We start from the raw sequence: 23608 nt of genomic DNA on the forward strand, positions 1-23608 counted from the left end.
TTTTAAATACAGATTGAAAAATTTATTTAGATATATATTATGGTTATGAATAATTTACAAATTCAATAACATTATATTGCATACCGCGATATAGGGATATAAATATCGATTTAGTAGAGATATTAATGTTTGGAATATTTAAAATAATTAATTTTGTCAGTCTCTATTAATATCGATTTTTACATATAAGATGTAAATATCAGGGGATATTATATGGATCTGTTCAATCTCTATATTAACTATACCGATATAAGTGTTAATTAATCCTTCAATTTAATTAGCAAAGCCATAATGATACGCATGTTCTATTTAATGATCTTTTAAACGACTTTGACTATAAAATAAAAGTTGATAAAATAAACTTAATTTGCAAATCTAGTTTAAATCTAGCTTTATTTAAAATATTGTTATACATTCTAAATAGGTGGAAGAAATATGTTTATGATACAATTTTGTTTGTTTGTTGGTTTGATTTATTTTAGGAATTCTATTTTCTTAAATATTTACCTATTGTAATTATTAAATCTTGAATACGAATAAATCTTACAAAATTAAAAGTTTTCTCTCTTTCTTTTTCACATTTGGCGTTTGAGCTACCGCCATCTGTTGCCTTTTGTATGTAAGCAGCCAGTGCTGCCAACCATATAATAGTGCGTTGCCAACTGCTGCATGGGGCTGCCCACTGGTGTAATTAGTGGCAGTTTCGTTTTCCGCAGAGAGGTCACACTGTCTTTTGCATCCTCCTCTTTGTCGAGCTGTTCGCCGATGCAACATTCGTGAAATTGTTAAAATTGTTAACTTTTGACAGTGGCTCGCAGCTACAAATCGTAACAGTGCAACTAAAAAACGGTGTTCAAGGCGTGACACGTGTGTTTGTTTGCCGAACGCGGCTATTCATCACAATTTCGGGGCGTGTTTGGAGCGAGAAAATGGAAAACGCATGTTTCGTGCTCAGATAAGGCCCAGCTGTGCGTCGGTCTCGCTCAAATTTAACAAATTGCGAAAAGTTTCCGGCTAGGCTTGCAATCGAACAACACAGCAACTGCGATTATCCAAACATCAGCTGAAAGCAGGACAAAGGCTGTGACAGAAACAACAACAAAAAGCACTGCAACAACAACAAGCTGCAACACGAATACAACTACAATCCCACTTCGAGCACACGCACCATCCAAAATACACACACACACACATAAAAAAAAAACCACAACAACATGCACCCACTGCAAAGTAGTTAAATAATTCTGCCCTGTCTGCGCTTTATTTCCTCTTCATTCTTGTACTCGTTTTAATTTCAACAAGTTTTCTGTTCTCGCTTTCCCCACATCTCTTTTAAACCATCCGACGCGCAGTTCTTTTTTCGTTACTACACAACAACAACAACTACTACAGCAATATACAAAACTCACACAGTCACAGACACACACACACGCACTCACACATACAGTACATACACGTACGGCTCTCACACGAACAATCCGACATACAACAGTTTATTTGCTGTGACGCAGCAGCCAACAAAAAGCACCTGCAAATACGGCACGAGACCAGCGACCGGCTCCCGGTGCAGCTGTCATAGCGAAAAACGCAACAACAGAAACACACACACACACATACACACAAACACACTTGTTGCAATCGCAGCAAAAGGAAGAGGCGGAGAGTGAGTGAGCAAGCCAGCGAGCGCGAGCCTATAGAGGGAGCGACTACGAGAGAGAGAGGGAGATAGAAAAGGGACGTCAAGGCGGCCGTCTCTCCATTAAGTGCCTAAGCAGTCAGCTATCAGCCACCGCACATTAAAAACGCAAAGGTAAGCACCCAGATGTTTGCGAAAGTGTTTCAATCATCATTCATGACACGGCTAATTCACAAACGGCAAACGGTACCCAGCTCACGCACACACGCACACACAGACGCGCACAGGCACGCACACAGCGCACATAAATAAATCGTTGATAAGCCGGCGCTGCAGTTACCGGCGGCCTCTCAATCGAATGTCTGATAAGAGGGAATCACGATTCTCATGTGCGCGCACATTCAAATTAAACGCGACACAAATAAAATGATAAAGCTGAATGAAATATGGCCCGAATCGTTGCGAATTGTTCGATACACTAACCATATCTTTATACTTGCAGATGGTCAAGGAGAAACCCAACTCTACACGCATCTATGATAAGGATGGCTTTAGACGGCGAGCTGCCTGCATTTGTGTGCGAGCCGAGAACGAAGACGAGGTAATCGTCGAAACTTTGGTTCGATCTATGGCTCAGTCACAATGAGATTTGATTATTAGTTGAAAATGAAATCAAATGGCATAATAATGTTCTAATCTATTGCAGGTTCTACTGGTGACTTCTTCACGCCGTCCAGAGTTGTGGATTGTGCCTGGCGGCGGGGTCGAGCCAGAGGAAGAGCCCTCGGTCACCGCCGTGCGCGAGGTTCTGGAGGAGGCAGGCGTTGTTGGCAGTCTGGGACGTTGTTTGGGTGTCTTTGAGGTATCGAGCAGCAACATGAATTCATGAATTCAAGTTTCCATATATATATTTATGATGCTTTATAGAATAACGATCACATGCATCGTACCGAGGTGTTCGTAATGAACGTGACCCAAGAGCTCGATGAGTGGGAGGACTCGCGTAGCATTGGACGCAAGCGCCAATGGTTCACCATTGATGATGCACTGTCCCAGCTGGCACTGCACAAGCCCACCCAGCAGCACTACTTGATGCAGCTGCAGCACTCGAAGACGCTGGAGAATGCCCACACGCCAGGTCGTGTAGTGAACGCTACCCATCCGCCGATCTTGGCAAACTCCGCTTCTGCAGCAGCGTCGCCCACAACGGCATAAAGACAAATGCAGAATGAATAAGCACCAGCATACGCATACATACACGAACACGGACACAGACACAGAAACACACCATGAACCCATATGCACATATTATTTGCACTCCCACATTTTGACATTTAAAAAATTTACAATTAGACAGGCAGTTCATATTTTCAGTACGTTTAAATCATTAATCCAACACCCGCTCCCCGCTCCCATTATAATTGACTAAGCAGTCCGCATCCCTTTCGAGTTTAGTTTAAGTCGAACGCTACATTTATGTTTTTAGAAATTGTATTGAGAAAAAAAAATGTATGTACTTTAAATAAGAGAATGCATGAAAAAGAAAACAAGCAAACAAACACTAAATTAACAAATGAGAATAAATCTACAACAAAAATGTAATAATTTTTGAGCGCATAGGGCACTTTTTGCAAAACGAAAACATGTACTAACAAATACGATATCTATTAGATTTTTCTACTCTTTTATAATTTACTTAAAACATCTTGATTATTGTAATAAACCATTGGAAATGGCTTTAAGGAAGCGCTAAAATTAATTAATTATGCTAAGCGCCCTAAATCATATAACAAACAATTCTAAATTCTAAATTATAAAATTATAACAAAGAGAGAAGAACACACGAAACTATTTCGTTCGATATCTGCCACGATTAAACGATTGAACAACCTCTGTATAAACTTCTGTTACAGGTAGAATCATTAGAACGCTAAAATAATTGACTATCTATGCCTATGCAAGAAAAAGTATGAAAACACAAGGAAAAATATAAAACAAAGCTATGCCGGAAGAAAAAAAATTAACTTATTGTAAAATAGAAAAATATGTGACATTAGTGAATCCAAGCAAAATCAAGAGGGATTCCTAATCAAGCTACATTTTAACAATAGGGCATATGCACGCTGTACTTTTCAAAAATACAAGGCAGAATAAATAAATGATAAATACATATAAAAATTGAAAACCTAAAATGTCATTGTGATAAAAACTAATCAACACTTTTATGTAGCTCTTTTTGGAATACACTTTTGAGCACTCTCAAAGACGAAATTTTAATTGAAGTTTGAAACGCCCGCGAGGCCAATTGATTTTCAATGTGAACTCGAAATAAGTTGCAGAAAAATAAAATACTTCATCGGCAAGCTTAACAATAGAGAAACAAACTGTTTCAGTTTAACAATAATTTATGACAATTTAAAACGAAAATAAAAACACAAAACCAAAAAAAAAATTAACAGCTTTATCATATGTTAAAAAACTTTTATTTCTGTTAATTCTATATGTGTTACTTAATTAAATCTAATTTCTGTAAAAATTCTACCAATTGTTGAGCAAGCCATCAGGCGTAGTTACCAATTCTACTACATGTGCATCCTGGCCAGCTAAGCGCCTCCTCGCTGGCCCAGCCGAGAGCTCTGACTGTCCACCTCAACGTCCGAGCCGGAGGCCGTGATTACCGCCTGCAGCAGCTGCTTCAGCTCATTGTAAAGCCTGAGCGCCAGCTGGAGACTGGGCGCCTGGCGACGGCCTGGCACCTGATGCTCCTTGGGCGGCTGCACGCACATCTTCACAAGCTTCTGCAGCGAGCGCGGCAAGCGTATGCCACTCAGCAGACCTGGCTGGAAGGTTCCACTGCCCAAGAGGACGTGCTCGCAGAATATCTGAAAGTTGTTGTTCTGCTGGATATGTGTGCAGGCCTGGCGCTCTGCGTCGCAAAGTCCGCGACAGGAGTGGAAGCTGCAGTCCTGATTGTTGTGGCACTTGACGCCATTGGATATGCGCTTGTCCAGGTAGCTCTCGACATAGACGTGCTCCGCGCTTTGGTACTTGAGGCGCCTGTCGGGCGTGAGTCCGAAGCGATTCACCTGCATCTTGCACATACGCAGCGGCTCCGGCTTCATCTCCTCCAGCCGGAATATGTACTCCATGATGCTGATAGCGTGCTTCAGGCGCTGCTGTCTATTGGACGAGCTGTCAGGTACGCAAAAGAGATTTAGCCAGATGTGAATGATACATGTTTGGCATTTACTCACAGATACTGAATGATGCTGGGATTAGCCTGCACGATCTCCAAGCCCTCCGTGGCATAGTAGGGGCCACACGAGCCCAACACCGCCGGAAACACGGAGTCCTCGTCAAAAAGCTTGCCCATCATGTAGTTGTTGTCCTTGAACAAGCGCCAAAAGCTAACCATCTGCTGTGAGTTATTATCCGCAATCTCCTGGTTGACCAGGGCGCGTATCTGACACACGAGATGAACAAAGTTAGCTATTTGGTTTTATGAGAACTTCAGATGCTTACCATATTATCATCCAATGTCACATTGTACGCCAGGATGATGTGCAGCTTGACAATCTCGTGGAACTCCTCGATTTTTGGGTAAATCTCCTCGCCCTTGCTGTTCGTCCAGCTCAAGTCGTCGTCGTTGTGCTTCGCCAGCTGCGTGCAAATGCCAACTGTAGTAGTCATGGCAACTGAAGTCCTAATATCAAACTGACCTACCTTTACGGCGAGCATGTCGCCATTCTTTTCAGCCGTAAACAAGATGGTCTTCATGTCGTTCAACGGACATTGGAAGTTGTCGAAGGCCGTCTGGCTGCTGCACAGCTCCTCGCAGAGGGATCCGCTGAACTCGTGCTGCTCATACTTCTGGCACTGCCCCACAAATAATATATGTATGTACATATAGTCGATGCTCGACATATAAATAGCTTGCAGATTTTCTTCCTTACCATGTGCGTGAGGCTCCTGTGAGACATTAGCTTAAAGCAGAAGGATAAGTTGAGGAACGCATAGCTGAAGACGCCAACCGCCAACAGGACCGCAATTAGAACCGTTCGCTGCATTCCTAGCCGAATTTTGCGACGCAAGGCAGTCAACATATTTTATAGTGCATTAAATTTTCATCTTCGGCTCAGCCTTTCCTTGACATGCCCACTCGCTGTATACTATACAGCAGCGCATACAGGAACTGTCATCTGCGAATAGTTTGCCGTGTTTTGCGCATGGGCAGTACATACGCACCCTGATGGCTAAAATATGGGAGTGGCGATAATTCATTGAAATCGATAACGCCATAAGTTTCCGAATTGTATTCATTCGGCATTAGCAGAACATCCTTAATTTCGACTTTTGTTTCAGGCCAAGATGATCTATTTAGAGATCAGTATTATTGACATCGATTAATGAATCGAATTATCGTCGCATTCCCGCGAAAGTATCGTATGTTGATTTTTTGCGAAATTGGTATTTTAATGCAGAACGGTTAAAAAACGTCTGTCTCACTTGCAAAAAATAACAACTGAATTTGCTCTAGTTTCGGAGTAAATCTACTTTAATTTAACCGTATATATACTAGATTACAATACAAAAATTAAAACAAGCTTCTCCTGTAAAATTACATTTTTCGACATACGATCATTTCGCGGGAATGCGTCGTATGTACAACTGCTCGTTGTATTAATGTTGTTACTGTTTTAGAATATATATCAGTCAGTTCTATATCAGTCGACAAATAGCCCTACTTTTATTTATTTAAATAGATTTAGATGCGTTTTGCAAATCTCTCTTTAATGCCCAGTTATTTATGCATATTTGAAGACAAAAATGGCGATTATATGGTTTATTGTGGATCGCTTATGCTATACAAATCCTACTTGTTTCAGACAGAATTCGTAAAGCTTAAAAAATAAATATTAGGTCTTTTTTGCTTGCTTGCTTTTTATAGTGATTATTGATTGAGTTGAAAATCAAAGTACGGTTCAATCTTTCTCTTTACCTAGACGGATAAAAGTTTCTAAAGATATTTAAGCCCACAGAAGTAACAAGTAATTCCAATTTTATTAATTGGGTAACAAACTATTAGCAAACTTTTTTTTTTAATAAAAAAAAATTAATTTAATGGAGAAGTCTCCACAAATATCTATTATTTCTATTCTTTGCAAGCTCTACATGCAAATGTAAATTCAAATGATTTTTTAAATTGCGTTCAAGCTGAAGAGAATGAAATATTAACTGGTTTCTCATATGCAGCCCGAGAGCTATCTACCAATTAATCGAGCCGTAACTTATGAACTGATCTTTTGTCACGTATTATTGAGTTCTATTCAAGTTTTTGATCATCTTTAGAATTATTAGTCATATATGTATGCATTCCCATTCGCACCATTTAGTAAAAGTCGTGTTTATTGAAATTATTACTTAACGTATAATTCTTTATTTATACTCTTTGCTAAATTGAGCAATTATTTACTTAATTCATCAATTTAATTTCAATAAGTTTTTCTTTCTTGCATTTAAGTGGTATTAGAGTTTTCATTATTTGTTTCTGTTTTTGGTTTTGGATTTTTATTTGTTTTTTGTTTTGGTTTTTAAATTTGTAATTTTTGGGTTTGCTAAAAATAATGTAAATTCATAATTACATACCTAGTTCAAGTTTATTATTGTATATCATTATATTATTAATTATTATTTTCCATTGCCCATTTTGCTTTAACTAACGCAAACTCATATTTGTCTAATATTCTGTGTGCTCATGTGTTGTGTGGGTGTTTGTGTGTGTGTGTGGGTGTTTGTGTGTGTGTGTGGCTATGTATAGTTGTGCCTAATTATTCACCTTTATAAGTATTTATCATGTATTTATATACTTAAGATAACTCCCCTGGTATGGTAATACATAATTTTAAATAGTTATGTACACAACTATATATTGTTATGACAAATGCTAGAACATATTGAATTAACTGTATCTATCGCCTATGCTCCGCCCACAAATCATAAAAAACCTTTAAGAAGTGAATCAAAATCAAACCATCCGGTTCAGGGAATCGACCAATCCTCTCTATGGATCCATCGTAAGGGTATAACTTTTCTGCTAACGGCTCTCACATTTTCTTTTACTTTGTTTTTCTCTTTTATGCTTTCGTCTAATTGTTTCTGTTAACCAAACTTTTGTCCTTTGGATTTTTGTTTTTGTTTAAATGTTTTCTCTTTGCATTTTTTTTATTATTTTGTGTTGTGTTTTGCTTTCAACTTTGTGTATGATTATCATAAATTGTTTTATTTTGTTTTGCTTCTGTTTTAAATTAATTTTGTTTTGTTTACGCGAACTTCACGGTGTTTAATTTTTGCATTCAGTGAACATTAAAATTGTATGCATCGTTAATTGGATTGGTTGCTGTCATTGTCGTTATGAACTAATTTGTCGTTAAGTTGCATAGTTAATTCATTGCGTGTGTATATTTAGTTGCATGGGCGTCAATTAACTAAGTTGGGTTTCCAATTGTATTATTTACACATCTGCATTTGACTAGTGCACACAACATTAGACTAGTTCGGCTCAAGTGATATGCATCCCAGATACTCCCCCGATCGGAAGTATCTCGGCTGTTTATCCTTTCAAACTCACAACCAGTTAACATCGTTCGTATTCGTGTTAGCGCAGGTCTTTTCCTTTTATTATTAACTAATTTATTTGTGTCTTGCTTTTGGCTTTAATTAATTTATTTTTCTATTTTATTTTTAAGTTTTATGCAATGTTAACATTTTCCTTTTGATTTTGATTTTGCTACAAAATCGCTGCCGCGTGGCTTTTTCTTTTTGTTGTTTTTTCCTTTTTTCTTTTTTAGAATTTGTTTGTAATTCATTTATTGTTGTGTTTTACTTAGTTCTTTAAAATAATGTAAAAAATCTGCAAGTCGCATGCTCCTCGTTATTTAATGTGCCATTAAAAAATGTCTATGATTTTCTCTATATGTATTCATTCTTATATTTACAACAGTTATTGTTTTATCATCATCATCATCATCTTCTTCGTCTTCGTCTTCGTCTTCTTCTTCAATCGATCTCTCGTCGTCGATCTATTTTGTGGTTGTTTGTTTGTTTTTACTTTTATAAAACCTTTTTGGCAGTGCATTTATATTTATTATTCCGGTTTACCTATTTTTATGATTACAGCTAATAACTACAAATTATATTAAGTATATTACTTTCTTTATGTAATTTATCTGTAAATTAATTTAATGATTAACTAACAGCAAATATTTACAGTTCTTCGTCCTTTGTTTACCATTAATTTTGTATTGATTTATTTGTGTCACGCAAGGTACGTTCGATTGAATAATTTATTCAAATTATATATGTATGTGTATGTGTATGTGTATGTGTGTAATCAATATATATAAATTGTTTACATTTAAAGAAATTCAAACTATAATATTTCTATCAAATACAATTGGAAGACAGTTGTTGGGATCCATGCAATCAACAAAAATTGCAAAATAAACACGAATTGAACCAAAAACTTAAAGAAATTATAGAAAATGTAGGGAAAACTTAAATGTATCTTAATTTAATATGAAATTTTGGTATTTTTAAAAATATAATAAAAGTGTTCAATTGTCGTTTGAGCAACACGGCATATTGCTTATACATAAATTGCAAGCATTCCCTGAAGAAACTTCTTTAATTTCAACCATAAAACTCGCTTATCAAATTGTAAATAATTCCAAAAAAAGAACAACAACGAAAATCACTTTCCTATATGCGATATTTAAGATTAACTTACTGACTTAGTGGAATGCTCAATAGCTTGCATTTGTATGTGTCTGCTACAGTTGTTTGCTTTGCTTGCATATGTTAATAATTTTGTAGTAGTTAAATAGTTAATATTTTGTTGTTGTTATTCTTACTGCATTTGCTGAAACTCTAAATCTTGTAGCGCTCCTTCGATCACTTACCCTAATAAATAATTAGTTAAAGATGTTTAATTCTTCATTTTGTTTTTCGTTTTGCTTCTTTTAAAACTATACTTTGGTAGTTGTGCATTATTATTTTCATTTGCTTCAGATTTTGTTTTTTCTTCTTCTCTTCTTCTTCTTCTTTGTTTTAGTTATCTTTAAGTTAAATATGCAAATTCAAAACCTGTTCTTATCTTTAAGTTGAATATACAAATTTTCATACTTATCATGTATACGCACTGTTAGCTTAGGTATTTTTAAAATAGTCGTTGTTGTGGTTGTTCTTCTTGTTATTTGGTAGCTGGCTGCCGTACTCGAATGACTTAATCTGCCTTAGTGTAAGTGTGTCTGTGTCTGTGTGTGTGTGTGTGTCTGTGTGTGTATATCGCACAATACAATTTAGCTTACCACAAATAAACATTATTTAAATCATCTTTATCATTTGGCAGTGTACAAATTTAAGTTATTTATTCATTTCGCGATCTCTGTGTGTGTGTGTGTGTGTGTGTGTCGACGAAAAATGTTGAATTATTGCTTTTAGAATAGAGTGAGCTGAGAATGCAATCGAATGGTCCGTCCACAGCTAATCCTCATCCAGGCTCTGCGAGCGCCGCGGCTGCGTCGCCCGCGACTTCGAGACGACCACATACTTGCGGCCAAAGTAGGGCGAATCTAGGGATGGGAATAGTAAGGCTGATCAGCGGGGGTCTGGCTCACGGTCCCGGCTCACTTCTTGCGCAGGAAGTCTGTGTATTTGCGTGCACGCTTGCGCACCTTCTTGAGGGCGTTGCCCAGCCGGAACTGGTCCTCGGCCAGGTCGTGGGTGCCATAGTGGAGCGTGCTGCTGTTGTTGGTGTGGGTGTTGGTGTTGGTGCTGGTGATGGTGCTGGTGCTGTGATGGTCATGGTCACGGGCATGGGCATGGGCGTGGGCGTGGGCGTGTGCGTGGCTGTGCATGTGTGGGTGCAATTGATGCGCATGCGTGTACTGGCCATGATAATGCGGCTGATGCTGATCGAAGTGGGCGTGGTGCATGTACCCATCGGCAGCAGGATTGACTGAAACCGATGCTGGCGACCCCGGCGACATGGGCTGCGACAGCAAGTTCTGCTCCGAGGCGGCGTCAAACGAGTCAAAGTGCAACGATGACGAATGCTCGCTGGTCGTGGAGCCACCGCCGTCCAGGTGCATGCCAGCAAACTCCTTGGGCAGCTCATCGATGGCCAGCGGCTTCTCGAAGTGCGAATTGCCGGACATGTTCGAGTAGTCGTAGCTGGGATACGTGTAGGGCAGGTAGCCGGCGTGGTGCGCCTCGGCACTCACCGACGCCTCGCCCTCCCGCTCCCGCTCGCCTGCTCGGTTGTTGATGAACTTCACCTCGTTGGCGTTCCGCTCCTGGCCGCCGCTGCCAAACACAATGTTGATGTTGTTGCTGCTGCTCGAGAGGTTGATATTGCTGGGAGACAGCGGCTCCTGCTCCAGCGCCGCCTGAGCCCCACCTGAATTCTGATTCAGATTTGTTTCCTTGCTGGAGCTGGCGTGGCAGCTGCGCTCGTAGCGATGGAAGCATTCGCCAGCGTCGCTTGAAGCCGTGTTTGTGGTGTTGGTGTTGTTGTTCGTGTTGTTGTTGCCCTGCTGAAAGTTGTTCTTGTACTGGAACTCAAGCGCATTGCTGGGCTGAAACGGATAGTTCTTGGAATTGTTGAGCACATCGCCCGCCATCGGATTGCCCTTGGACAGGTACTGATGGATGTCCTCGCTGGTGATTTGCAGGTCCTGATCCAGATAGGTGTTGCACTGTATGTAGTTGCTGCAACAGTTGTTGTACGGCTCCCCCTCCTGGTCCTGGTGAAACAGTATGGTCGTCGACTCCTCGAACTCGCAGTGGTAGCTGCTGCCGCGTCGCTTCCGTGCCGCTGCCGAGGTGCTGGGCCTGTCATCGTACAGGGAGCTCTTCCAGCTGCTGGTCTCCGTGTTGCTAGTCAGCTTGCGGCACGGCTTCATCTCCGGCTGGGGCACGTGCCAGGCCTCCATCTTATCCTCCGCAGTCGGCTCCGTTGCCTCAGCAGCTCCACCCACGGCGCCCTCCAGCTCCAGCTCAGTGGGCGACTTGCCATCAGCTAGGAAGCTCCAGCGAATGGGCGACGGCGAGCAGGCATACTCGGGCAGATCGTTGCTCAGGGCGCCCTTCGAGCTGTGCCGGTCCAGCGTGGAGCTGCGGGAGGGCGTCACCGTGGCCAGGCGCTGGTCGTGCTCGGCCTGGTTGCTCTCGTCGGCGATTTGCTTGGCCCGATCGAAGATGGAGGTCAGCGAGCCGAGTTGGCTGTTGGGCCGACTGGCATTCAGGCCCCGCAAGGATATTGACGTGTAGCTGGGCTGGCGCGCCTGGAGGCGCTGCTGCTTGCGCATGGCGGCCGATGCGGACTTGATGGAGTTGTTGCGGCTCAGGGAGGAGCGCGAGCCGTACAGGCTAGTGGAGTCCGTTTGGTAGCAGTAGTCGGAGCTGGTGCAGCAGGAGCTGGGCCGGCGCGACGAAGTGCCGTACAGGTCTTCTGCAAAGTACTGGGCCAGCTCGGTGCGGGACGAGCTGCAGCAGGATTTGCGCACCATTATCTCCTGCACCTCGCGGTCGGCGCATGCCGCATCCTGGCAGGCGTTAATCGAGCTGCAGGACACATCCGTGACGGAGCGATGGCGCCGACTGCTGCACACATGCCGCGAAGTGCTCTGCCCGCCGCCCGAGGACGACTGATGGGTGTGGGCGCCAGGCAGGCTGCCGCTGCCCCCCACAGCAGCGACGCTGTGCTGCCGGCGTCGACGGCGATGATGATGGTGCGAGTGCGATTGTGACTGCCTCTGACCCTGCTGGCTCTGACCCTGGCCCAGGTGGGAGTGATGGCTGTGCGGGGATGTGTGGCGACTGTGATGCGGACTGTGACTGTGGCTGTGCTTGCGCTGCGATGGCTGCTGTGCTTGATGGCAATGCGAGATGACGGCTGCCGCCTCCTGCTGCTGGGGCGGCTCATGCTTGTGTTGGCTGCTGTTCGACAGTAGCGGCGGCGCTTGATCACATACGATATCTTTCTCATAGCTACAATGCACGTAATCGTGTGAGGTGTAACAGGACTGATGCTGATGCTGATGCTGGGGCTGTGCTGCTACTGCAGCGGCAGAGTTGATGGCGGAGGAGGAGGACTGGTGGTGCTGCTGGTGCTGCTGGTGCTCCTCCTCAGCGCGACTCGTTGAATGTACACTGGCAGTTTCAGGAGGTGAGCCGTTCCTCAGTCAAGGCCCGCTGTTCTGGCAGGCAGGTGCTTGCTGACGAAGGTGATGGGGCGCAGAGGCAGCGCTCCGGCCCTGGTGTGTACTTCGGCCGCCGTCTAAAAATCGCTCGGATGCAGCTACAAGAAGCGCAAAAGTGCCAAAAGAACAAAATGAAAATCGAAACAGTTTTCCAATTAATAGAGCTTCCAGTAAAACTTGATTTCAATTCGATTTATTTCTCTTATTTATTCGAGCTAGTTTATTAGTTTTCTGGCTGGATTTACTTTTAGCTGTAGTTGTAGTTGTAGTAGTGGTTAAGTCTAACAGTGCATGCAAAAAGTACATGCCAATAATACACATGCGCTCATCTATTTCGATTTACAATTTACAAATGATTTCTCGCCTCGAGCGAATGTCATGCAGCCTAAAAAACGTAGCAACTGAATGACTTATGGAAATGAAATGAATTGTGATTTGTAAAGCAGTTCTCAAAGTTATTCCCGGACAATTTTGAATACAAGATATAACCCGCATGATTTTTAATTTGCTCGCATTATTGGCACCCTTTATGTAGTACAGTGGTTTCTTGAAAGGTGCTGGTTTTTATTTTTATTATTTTTTTTTTTTAGATATTGTTTACTTAGCCAATTCAATGTTATTGCTCAACAAGGTTTAGGCAGGTCCCGAGTTCTCGTTCACTTGCGTACTATAATGGGAAACAATAGGAAAAGAAAACAAACAAACAAACCAAAATGATATATATATTTAAAGCAGTTGATCAACCAAGGTTCTCAGCATTAGAGCGAACCCTCTGCAGTTCGTTGCAGCTTAGCCTAGAAGGTTAGTGATACGAGCAGATATTGTTAACTGGTTAACTGACGAGCTGGGTGCGATTGTGTGTTAAGTCTTGTCCAAGCGGCACGCGAGGCATTTTCATGTAAATGCTTTGTGGCTGGTGGCCCAATAGCTGGTGTCTTATAAATTGCTTGATTGGGGACTCTGTGAATGTGGCTTAGGGTCTCTTAGTGTAGTTGCTGTTAACCTACATGACATTCTTCCATGCGCCGAGTGCCTGCGAAAGCTATCGTCTCGCCCGTAGTCAGACTCATTGTAGTAGCATTTGCGATTAGGAACTGGCGTTTGTATATTTGTACCGTAGTTTGTGTAGCAGGCCGTGGAGCCGGCTCCACCGACACCGACACCGCCGCTCGCATAGCTCGTCGACGTTGGACCCAAGAGATTGGTGCTATCACTTAACGGATATGGACCCATGCCTTCAACCGTCAACGAGAACGAAGTCGTACCAAAGACTTTAGTATATAATTTGCAACAAATTGATTTGGAATGTTTTGTTTTTGGTTTTGTTTTTGGTTCATGCATTATTCAGATTGTCGCCAATAAATCAGTGACGTTTCCCAATCGGTTACATACAGTAGGTTCATGTTTTATTATTATTATTTGATATTGTGAATGATGGTAGTATTGTTGTTGTGGTTGTTGTTGTTGTTATTGTAGTTGTAGTTGTGTATAAATCCAGTTGATTATTTAATTGGTTTCCAATATGTAAATTGTTGTCGTTGATTTCGAATTTGTTTATTATAATTTTAGCAGCACAATTCAAATATTCCCAGATAATTATGAATAGTTTTAAAACGAAAAATATGGCATGGTTAAAATTATATCAAATTTTTTAATACTTATATATTCTAATAGTTGAAACATTTAAAAGCTAATATTAAATTGCCAAAAGGAAGAGATTTGAGGGCAAGCATGCATAACAGAAAAAGCCAAAAGCAACTAATAATATTTATATAAATTGTGATGATGATGCATTACATTAGCATTATGCTTCTAAGCCCCCTCTGCTTCTAAGCCCCTTTGCTCCTAAGCCCCACATAGTATCAACTGATACAACTGATAAAAAAAAAAAAAACAAGTCTTTAGCTGTTATAATGAGATCGACACATTAAGACATGCGGACAGATAGATCGTCGCTCTGATCAAGAAGATACCTTATGGTATCCTTCTGCCAATTACATACATTTAACAAAACCATTATACCAGGAAAATGAGTAGAAATGATCATCTAAGGTCTTAATGAAACAGTTCAGCTTATATATTTTCCTAATAATTTGCCCCTAGTAAATCTTACGGTTGAATGCATTTTATAGAAAGATCAAAGTTTTTTTTTATTAGATTTATATTTTTAAGGCTCTTTCTTAATACTTTATAATTCAACACCAAAATACTTGTATATAATTTTAAATTTCTCTGATTAGTGTCAGTTAGTCAATCAGTCAAAAAAAAAAAAAAAAGAAAACTATAATTATATATAACTACAAGGCTTTAGAAGAACTACAATTGCAACTAGTTTAATAATACATTTTGAATAAATAGTAATTTTGTAGGAATAAATATTAAGAGATGTATGTTATGAGCGTAAGTCATGCCATGTTGCATGCTTCACGAGTTAGACACATCGAAATGGCTGGAAATGTGTGGATTCGAGTAAAAAAAAAAAATGTTTAAATGGAAATTAAAATGGAAATTGAAATTCAGATTTGAAGAGAAATGTTTGCTAATTAATTATTAAAAATATGTGTTAATGCGTAATTTAGTGTATTATTTTTGAGAGTTTCACCATGTCGCTGCTTGTGTCTGGGTGTGACATTGCGTATACGCAATGTTTAACACTAATATGGCGGCATGTTGAATATGTTTGTATTTATTTGTATTGTTTAGGTGTATATAAATGTATATACATATATACATGTACATGTATGAGTGTATTGGTGTGCATGTTACAAGTGTAAGTGGGTTTACTTTTTGTTTTAGGCCGAGCTAAACATCTATTTTCAGTTTACCTAGAGGTCATTATGTTGGATGTGTGTAATTGTGTTTGTTGTACAACATGTATACGTAAATATAGTGTATTGTTTTCATTGGTGTTTGTTTTTAGGTTCATTTTTGTATTAATTTTTTTTTTTTTTTGTATTTTTGTTTTTGTTTTTATTGAACGAGCAATTTGCACAACAAATAATAGATTGAAATTAAGAACGTAAGTTGGAATTTTGCTTGCAGTTTGTAATTCGTTTTTAAAATTCTTACGTGAGTCATGTTGGGTCTTCTCCTCAGATACCATCAATGCGGCATGCTCGATGCCAGAATTCATACTTTGTGGCTCCAAGCTATTTGTGCAGTTTAGCATACTCCTGAAATTCGCACACTCTACGATTATGTTTTAAGTGTAAACGTATTTAAAATTTAATTTTTGCAAACTAATGACAGCATTACGAGACATTGGGCATAATACGCGTACGCCTACAGAGAGGAGCAGGTGGGGCGATCAAAATCGGGACCTTGTATTCTTTACACCTGTATATGTGTGTGTATGTGTAGGTGGGTTAGCCTCAGCTGAAAGAACTTAGAGCATATGTTTGAGCTGGCTTGGAAGTTATTAGGCGCGGTCGCTACATGAAAACGAAAAGCAAAACCAAAGTAAAAATAATAAAAACAACAAATCAAATAACTTATGATAATATTTATTTAGATAAACAGTTGAAAAACAAAAGAGAACTTAATATTAAAACGTATCAAATAAATTAAAAGTAAACAAGACTAATCGCAAGAGCTGTCGCAAGCAAACTTTTCCGCTCAGTTCCACTTCGAAACTCGAGCGAAATTGAGGAAAAAAAAGTGATTTCCGACTGTTGACATTGCGACTGTTTCCTTGTGCACACATTGAAATGCCAATTAAATTTGCAAGGACATTGCAACTGGGCATGGGCTGGGCATGGGCGTGGGCGTGGGCGTCAATGTGCGGGGGACAACAGCTGCCCTACATTACTGCACTTTGGTTCGCGTTGCATTGGAGTCACGTTGCGATATCTCAATGTCCGCTGTGGAGCTACTGTTGCCATTGCCGTTGACACTCTCCCCACTAAATGGACAAGCAACATAATCAAAATGTTTTGTTAACTTATATGACTGTGTGTGTGCGTGTGTGTGTGTCTGTGTGTGTGTGTGTCGCTGTGTGTGCGTGTGTGTTTTTGTTTTGTCAGTTGTTGTTGTGCTCTGTTATTAACACTGAAAATTTGTGGTGCTTTAAACTAACCAATTTATTAAGAATGAACAATGAGCAATCAGGACAAAGACTCGGAGGGGGATTGTTTAGATGTAGGGGCGCTGCATGAATTAGAAATTGAATTGATTGAAATACATGTATATATGTATATGCATACATACATACATATATAGTTTCATTTTGGGGTGGTGGTGGTGACATGAGAGAGATAGAATAGAGAATTACAAAACGGTTGATAATGAAACATGGCATTTAAATAGAAGGGTATACAGAGTACTTAAATTCATATGAAATATTTGAGTAATTTGTATATTTAAATTGCTAAATATGAACTTGTATTGATTAATTAGTTTGTCAGCTGTAGCCAGCTGTTAATTGATTGTTGTAGTAGAGTTAATTATTTTTATTGTAATTTGTAATTTGTAGTTTGTAATTTGTAATTTGTAATTTGTAACAAAAGTAACGAGTAGAACAGGCAAAGTTAAGCAGACATGCCGAAAAAGTATGAAACTTTGAGCGCAAGTTTTCATAGAATTTCATTGATTTGTTTTTTGTTTTTGTTTTTGTTTTTGTTTTGTTTTAATTAGTTAAAATGTACAATAAAGTTGCTTTTAGAGTGAACTAATAAAGTACAGCAAACGAGCTACGTTTAAATAGAGCGAAACGCTTCAGATTGTAGTTTTGTTTAAGCTTCGATCTGGAGTTTATTAAGTTTGTTTTTGTTTTTGATTTCATTTTTTGTTTTGTCAGTTTCTCTGAAATTCATGCAACTTACCCGTACAGTCTACTATCTCGAAATGTCCTTCAGTTTCGGGCATACATAGAATGGACATGGTTGGTATTATTTTCAGTACAGTCGTTAAAACGCAATCAGTTACAACAAAATAAACAAGATATAAATTTCAAAATTCAACAACTTAGGCGCATAGCTGGCGGGCTACACACGACTTCTATGCATACCGCATAATAAACTTCCAAGTACATAATTGAAGGAAAGATATTCGTTTCACTTAGGGAGAGGTTTTAGTTACAATAGATTTGTGGAAATGTGGCTGAGCTGCTCTGGGGCATTGAATAGGCGTCTGTCTAATCTCTTTAGGTTTGATTACAGTCAGAACTATGTAGTTATCGAATCGCAGTGAGCTGTGTGCAAAGTCTATGATTGAATGGAAGCGCGTACATACCTGCCGTTGTTATGACGGAAGAGGGCCAAGATTTCCTCAAAGGTTTTGTTTTTGGTCTCAGGAACCTTCTTGTAGGTGAATATCCAGAATATGGCTAAGAAAACGCTAAATGGCAAGAATGTGTAGTTCTCCAGTGAGTTCTGCACAAATGAGGAAATATAAATAGGTTATGCATGATTTTACTCAATATATAGCGACTCACCTTCATTCGGGGGAATCCGATGCCGACCACAAAGTTGGCCATCCAGTTGACCAGCACGGCTATGGCCATGGCGCTGGGCCGCGGGCCTTGGGAGAAGAGCTCCGCCGTTATCATCCAGGGTATGGAGCCGGGTCCCACGGCAAAGAAGACCACGAAGCCGAGCGTAGCGACCACGGACAGATATGACATCCAGTCGATCATTTCCTGCACATAACCAAAAAACTCCTATACAAAATGCGTAGTACTCGCGTTCTCGATGATTTGTAGGCTTTTTGTTTCATTCTCATATATGCAAATATATGTACATGTATGCAGTACATATATTTATATATATTCTTGATGTTTAACGAACTGTTCGTTGATAACAAACCAAAACAAATCAAGGAATTTGGTCAGCCATCGGACCAGAAACGTAAAGTAATGTAAGTTAAGTTAAACCCTCTACCACAATATGAGTCTGAGCGCTTATGTGCATGAGTTGGGCTTAGAGTCCACTGGAACATATACTTAGTTAAGATACTGTAAAAGTAGTTGCTATCTTGGTTCTCAAAGAGTTGAATCGTTCTCGTCGCGTCACAAACTGTCACTTGAGCTTTTATTCTTTTGCTGTAACACCTTTGGAGAACGCTTAAAGTACAAGTAGTGGAGAATACTAGTATGTATGTATATCTTAAATAAGTAGTATTATATAGATAAGGATTTAGTTCGAGTCTATTTAAATAAATCAAGCGGCGTGTGGACACATTTGACGGTGTGACAGTGTGAGGTTTGTGTGTTGAAAGTGGCCTTTGAAGCGTTTGTCAGCGCGTGTTCTGCTCTAGAATCAATTTAGCGACAGCTTTGTACATTATCCAACACTGGCTTGCGGCTGGCTGTGTTGTGAACTGTTTGCATTTTGGTGCCCGGAAAAACTGCAAATTGCAAGTTGCAAATCGTGTGAATTGTCTTTGCTGTTGAAACTGTGTCTGCTTTTCTTTGTCAATTAATCAAAATAGGAAAACAAATCAATTTCAAATATGTTGGTGTGTCTGTGTCTGTGTCTGTGTGTGTGTGAGTGGGGGCAAAAGCCTGCCAAGTCGAGAATAGCTTTTAAATAAGGGGCGAGACAATTGCCCAAATGAGCTGACCCCCTGAACGCGTTCAGTTGGAGCCAAGCCTCTCATGGGCTGATAGCTCCGACTGCTGGTTCGTGTCTCTCACATGCTAGACTCAGTCAAATACTTGAATAAATGGGCAGCTCATTTAGGCAACAACTTAACCTAGGCACAACACAATATAGAAACGTTGCAATGAAAAACTACTTTTGTATGAGGCAAGCAACAAAGTTGACTTTAGGTGCAAAACGGGCGACACGCAACAGGCTTTAGGTTAGATTAACATATTTAGAAATATATTCATATTAATCATATTAAAAATGGCAATCATAAATACTATATGTACAGGGAGCCTTAAAGCTTAAACTAGATTTATTAATACATAAGGTAAAACTGTAAAAAAGCTAGCAATAAATTAAATCTGTGTCTGCTGGGTGCATTGCATGCTAAATATGTGTGCTAGATTGAGAATATATTTTACACAAAATTAATAATTGCAGTGGCTTAGCGGTAGCCCATAAATAACATAGTATATACATATATATTTTTTCACTAATTTAAACGTATTTCTACAAGGCACATTGCAGTAAATGCAATGCGATCGAGGGGTATGGCAAATTGATTGCTGGCAGAGGCGCAGCTATAAATTCAGTTTGTTATAAATTCAAATATACATATCTCACATCAATAATTTATAGATATACGCGCGGGACAACTGTCATGCCCGCCCTTTTTTTTTCTCTTTCTCTTTTTGTTTTTATTTTATTTTTTTTAGGTTTTACTCTAGGGCTTGTTGGCAAAGGGGGTCTACACAACTTCATGCATAAAATATCGATGTCAATATTCAAATATTTATCAAAACATACAAGTATAGAACGTGTAGCATTAGATGTAAAATATGTAGACAGCGTCTTTAAATCATTATCAAATCAAATGCAATATGCAATATATGCTAATGCTAAAAATAAAACTGCTGGCAAATAATTGCCGTACTTGAAAATACCAAATGCTAAATGGGATTTATGCAGAGTGATGGCAACCCTTGTACTTGCCTTGATCAAGAAGGAAATCGTTATGAATATGGAGAAGATGAACATGCCGCCCAGTCCATACAAATGCAGCGTACGGCGGCCAGTGCGATCCATTAGCGGAATGGACACCAGAGTCATGACAACCTGTATTGAAAGCAAGGATTCATGTGAGTGTGTCAAGTCTTGGTTGGGTTAACTGCAGCCGGGTTACCATAATGGCGCCAATGCCTATCGTGGCGAACTTGGCGATTTCCTCGGTCAGCCCGGAGCTCATGAAGAGCGACGTGGAGTAGTAGAAGACGGCATTGATGCCGCTAAACTGTTGGCTCAGCTGCATCACGATGCCAATGATCAGAGGCGGACGCAACGTAGACGAGCAAATGAGCTCCATGGTCGATATATGGCTCTCGGCCTGCTGGGCGCGCTCCTCGGCGCGCATCTCCTCAATGTCCTCATCCACGGAGCCGGAGGCGCGCAGGCGACGCAGTGCTGCCAAAATAAGCGAATTAATTTGATTACCATTTACTCTCAGCTGTTGGCTGTTTGCTGTTTGCTGTTTGCTGTTACCTTTACGCGCCTCCTCCTCCCATTGTTTGGTTATGAGCAAATACCTTGGGGACTCGGGACAAACTGGCAGTAATATTAATTGCAATATTGCTGGACATATGGCCAGGCCCAGCAGAATGGGCCAGCCCTCATTAGTGCCTAAGATTTGTTCAATGCCCAGCACCTGGGATAATAGTAAACCTACAGTCACAGCCAATTGATTAACAGTACCTAAACCACCGCGCAGATTCAGTGGTGCTATTTCAGAGATGTACATTGGCACCAATGATGTATTGAGACCTGCAGAGAGCGAGAGAGAGAGAGAGAGACATACATAAATGAATATAGATATATAATTTATGGAAAGTGATTTACTTACCGCAATTAACACCTATTATAAATCGGCCAAGGAATAACATTTCATAGGAATGACTAACTTTGGTAAAGCCCATCAAACAGGCGCCGGATATACCAAGCACATTGTTCAACAATAGACCGCCTTTTCTGTAAGTGTATCGCAATATTAGCCAAAATACTTTTTACTGTTGTTTCGGCTGACTACAAACCTGCCAAAGCGGTTGGCCATCCAGCCACCGCTGAAACCACCGAGCATGCCGCCAATGGCAAATATGGAGACAGCCACCGAGTAGAGCTGCTGTATGAACTCCTCGCTAATGTCCTCGCCATAGCGATCCTTGTACACATCCTTCATAAAGTTCTCAATATTCTTTTCGGGCGCATTGATGACTCCAGTGTTGTAGCCAAATTGCAGCATGCCCAGCACCGCCGAGAATATGGAGTAGGTGAGGAAGAAGGTGAGACCCTGCAACAGGTGGCCCAAAAACAGAACTCAATTAGCAAAGCACGACTACACAGGCGGCGGGACGGGATCCGGGATGATTGGCTGGGTATGTGCGGGTTTTCTCAAACGCTTTGCAAACAAGTGTGCATTAAAAATAAAAATAAAATGTTACGTCATATTCTTTGAGATGAGGCCAATCGCTATTTGATTTCAACTTAAAACAAAATATTAAAACTAGGTGGACAATCCAACAAATTGGATTTACACTGTGAACTGATAAAAACTTATTAGAATAAACTTGAAATAAAAAAACGATTTTTGTTTAGATTTCTGCTTAAAAATTTATTAACCAATAGAGAATATATAAAACATAACAGAACTGAAAATAATCATGTAAAATGTGTGAACTTGAAAGCCGGTGTCTCTGTATGTGGGGTATTCGAAAGTTGCGCCTATACATATATATATATATATATATATATATATATATATATATATAGATGTAGACAAATAGGGGAATGGAATTGAATTCCAAGAAATTTGTATCATGAGCACAACTTTTCAGTGTCGTTTTGTTCGATGTTTGTGTTTGTTTTGTTTTGTTTTGTTTTGTACTGTTTAGGTGTTTGGTTTTGGTTCGGTTGTGGCTTGGTTTGGTTTGGTTTGGTTTGGTTTGGTGTACATGAATAGAAATGAAATTCAAGTATTTAATTACACAACATGGCAAATAATTTAAGCTACAAACTTGTTCTAAAAGTCTTAGCTTCCGTCTGTGCGTGTGCTCCTCCAGTCTGTCCACATATTCGCGCAGCTCCTCAATCTCCTCCTTCACCTGCTGCACGGTGTCCAGTTCGTGCTTGATGGCCACCATGTCACGTTTGACCTATACACAAGCACACACACACACACGAACACACACATAATGGCAAATCGAATTTAAGACAATTGAATTTGGTGTTAAGCCGGTGTGCTCCACTTACCTCCGATACCTCACTCTGGCAGCTCTCCACGGACTTGGTCAGCTCTTGCAGCTGTGTGCGGATTTCGCACAAGGCGACTGTCGTCTCCAGGTGTCGATCGCCTCGCTGCAGCTCATCGAGTTTCGCTGATAGATTCATGCTCATCACGCTAACTTGCTTTTGCAAACTGCGCCACGGCGATGCAGGCCCCAATGCAGTTGCAATTACGTTCGCCCCATCAAAAATGGCCGTTCCACACGTGAGTGTGAGTGTAAGTGTAAGTGTGTGTGTGTGTGGGTATGTGTATTTGTGTGGTGGGCGTGGCCGTGGCCAAGTGCGGGTCATATGCGTGCAATGCATACAATTCAATTGACGGCGTTGCGTGACGTCACGTGCCGACGCCAAGTCACGCAAAGTGGCCCCAAGACGTTACGTCGTCGTTGTTGTTGTTGTTGTTGTTGTTCATTTGTAGAATTGTCGCAATTGTTGTTGTTGTTGTTGTGGCAGAAGTTGTTGTGTTTGTTACAGTTAAAGAAAATATCAAGCAAAAATGCACTTTAGTTGTACGATAGCTGGCGAATGCCTTTCTGGCTTTTATTATGCTACAGACTACGTAGTTATTTAGTGTATCAACGTAATTTATTTTGTGGCGCAAGTCAAGCAAACGAAGGCACCGTACGAAATTATTTATGACCGCTTGCATTAAAATTTACCGAGCTATGCAATTATTGAGGAATGAAGCAACATAAATTTTATGGCTTTGAGCTGCAACTAAAACTTAAAATACGAAATGCGAAAGTCGAAATACGAAATACGAAATACAAAATACAAAACAGAAACACAGAAAG

The 23608-nt window shown here is 40.4% G+C and overlaps 3 protein-coding genes across 3 annotated transcripts in view; 1 reads left to right on the forward strand and 2 right to left on the reverse strand.

Moving 5' to 3' along the window:
• Nucleotides 1–725: 725 nt before the first annotated feature.
• LOC6583456 (diphosphoinositol polyphosphate phosphohydrolase 1) lies at nucleotides 726–3821 on the forward strand. Its single transcript, XM_002009088.4, has 4 exons — nucleotides 726–1810; nucleotides 2139–2237; nucleotides 2343–2498; nucleotides 2564–3821. The coding sequence occupies exons 2-4, from the start codon at nucleotides 2139–2141 to the stop codon at nucleotides 2849–2851; spliced, it is 543 nt and encodes a 180-aa protein (XP_002009124.1). The 5' UTR covers nucleotides 726–1810; the 3' UTR covers nucleotides 2852–3821.
• A 282-nt stretch (nucleotides 3822–4103) lies between these two features.
• On the reverse strand, nucleotides 4104–5831 carry LOC6583457 (divergent protein kinase domain 1C). The gene is made up of 5 exons (XM_002009089.4): nucleotides 5590–5831; nucleotides 5360–5512; nucleotides 5159–5296; nucleotides 4891–5099; nucleotides 4104–4828 (listed from the first exon to the last, which is right to left on the reverse strand). Exons 1-5 carry the CDS (start codon nucleotides 5737–5739, stop codon nucleotides 4240–4242), a joined length of 1239 nt encoding a protein of 412 aa, XP_002009125.1. The 5' UTR covers nucleotides 5740–5831; the 3' UTR covers nucleotides 4104–4239.
• Nucleotides 5832–9643: 3812 nt separating this feature from the next.
• The window catches only part of LOC6583459 (glucose transporter type 1), an 89228-nt gene continuing 75263 nt past the window's right edge, over nucleotides 9644–23608 (reverse strand). Inside the window, 11 exon segments of the mRNA XM_044010114.1 lie at nucleotides 9644–12995; nucleotides 15967–16070; nucleotides 18127–18266; nucleotides 18329–18553; nucleotides 20475–20597; nucleotides 20665–20942; nucleotides 21021–21299; nucleotides 21379–21503; nucleotides 21566–21822; nucleotides 22547–22684; nucleotides 22782–22947. Coding sequence (XP_043866049.1) covers nucleotides 10321–12995; nucleotides 15967–16070; nucleotides 18127–18266; nucleotides 18329–18553; nucleotides 20475–20597; nucleotides 20665–20942; nucleotides 21021–21299; nucleotides 21379–21503; nucleotides 21566–21822; nucleotides 22547–22684; nucleotides 22782–22947 — 4510 coding nt within the window. The 3' untranslated portion in view covers nucleotides 9644–10320.

The sequence above is a fragment of the Drosophila mojavensis genome, unplaced genomic scaffold, assembly GCF_018153725.1.
Source record: "Drosophila mojavensis isolate 15081-1352.22 unplaced genomic scaffold, ASM1815372v1 contig_74, whole genome shotgun sequence".
NCBI lineage: Eukaryota > Metazoa > Arthropoda > Insecta > Diptera > Drosophilidae > Drosophila > Drosophila mojavensis.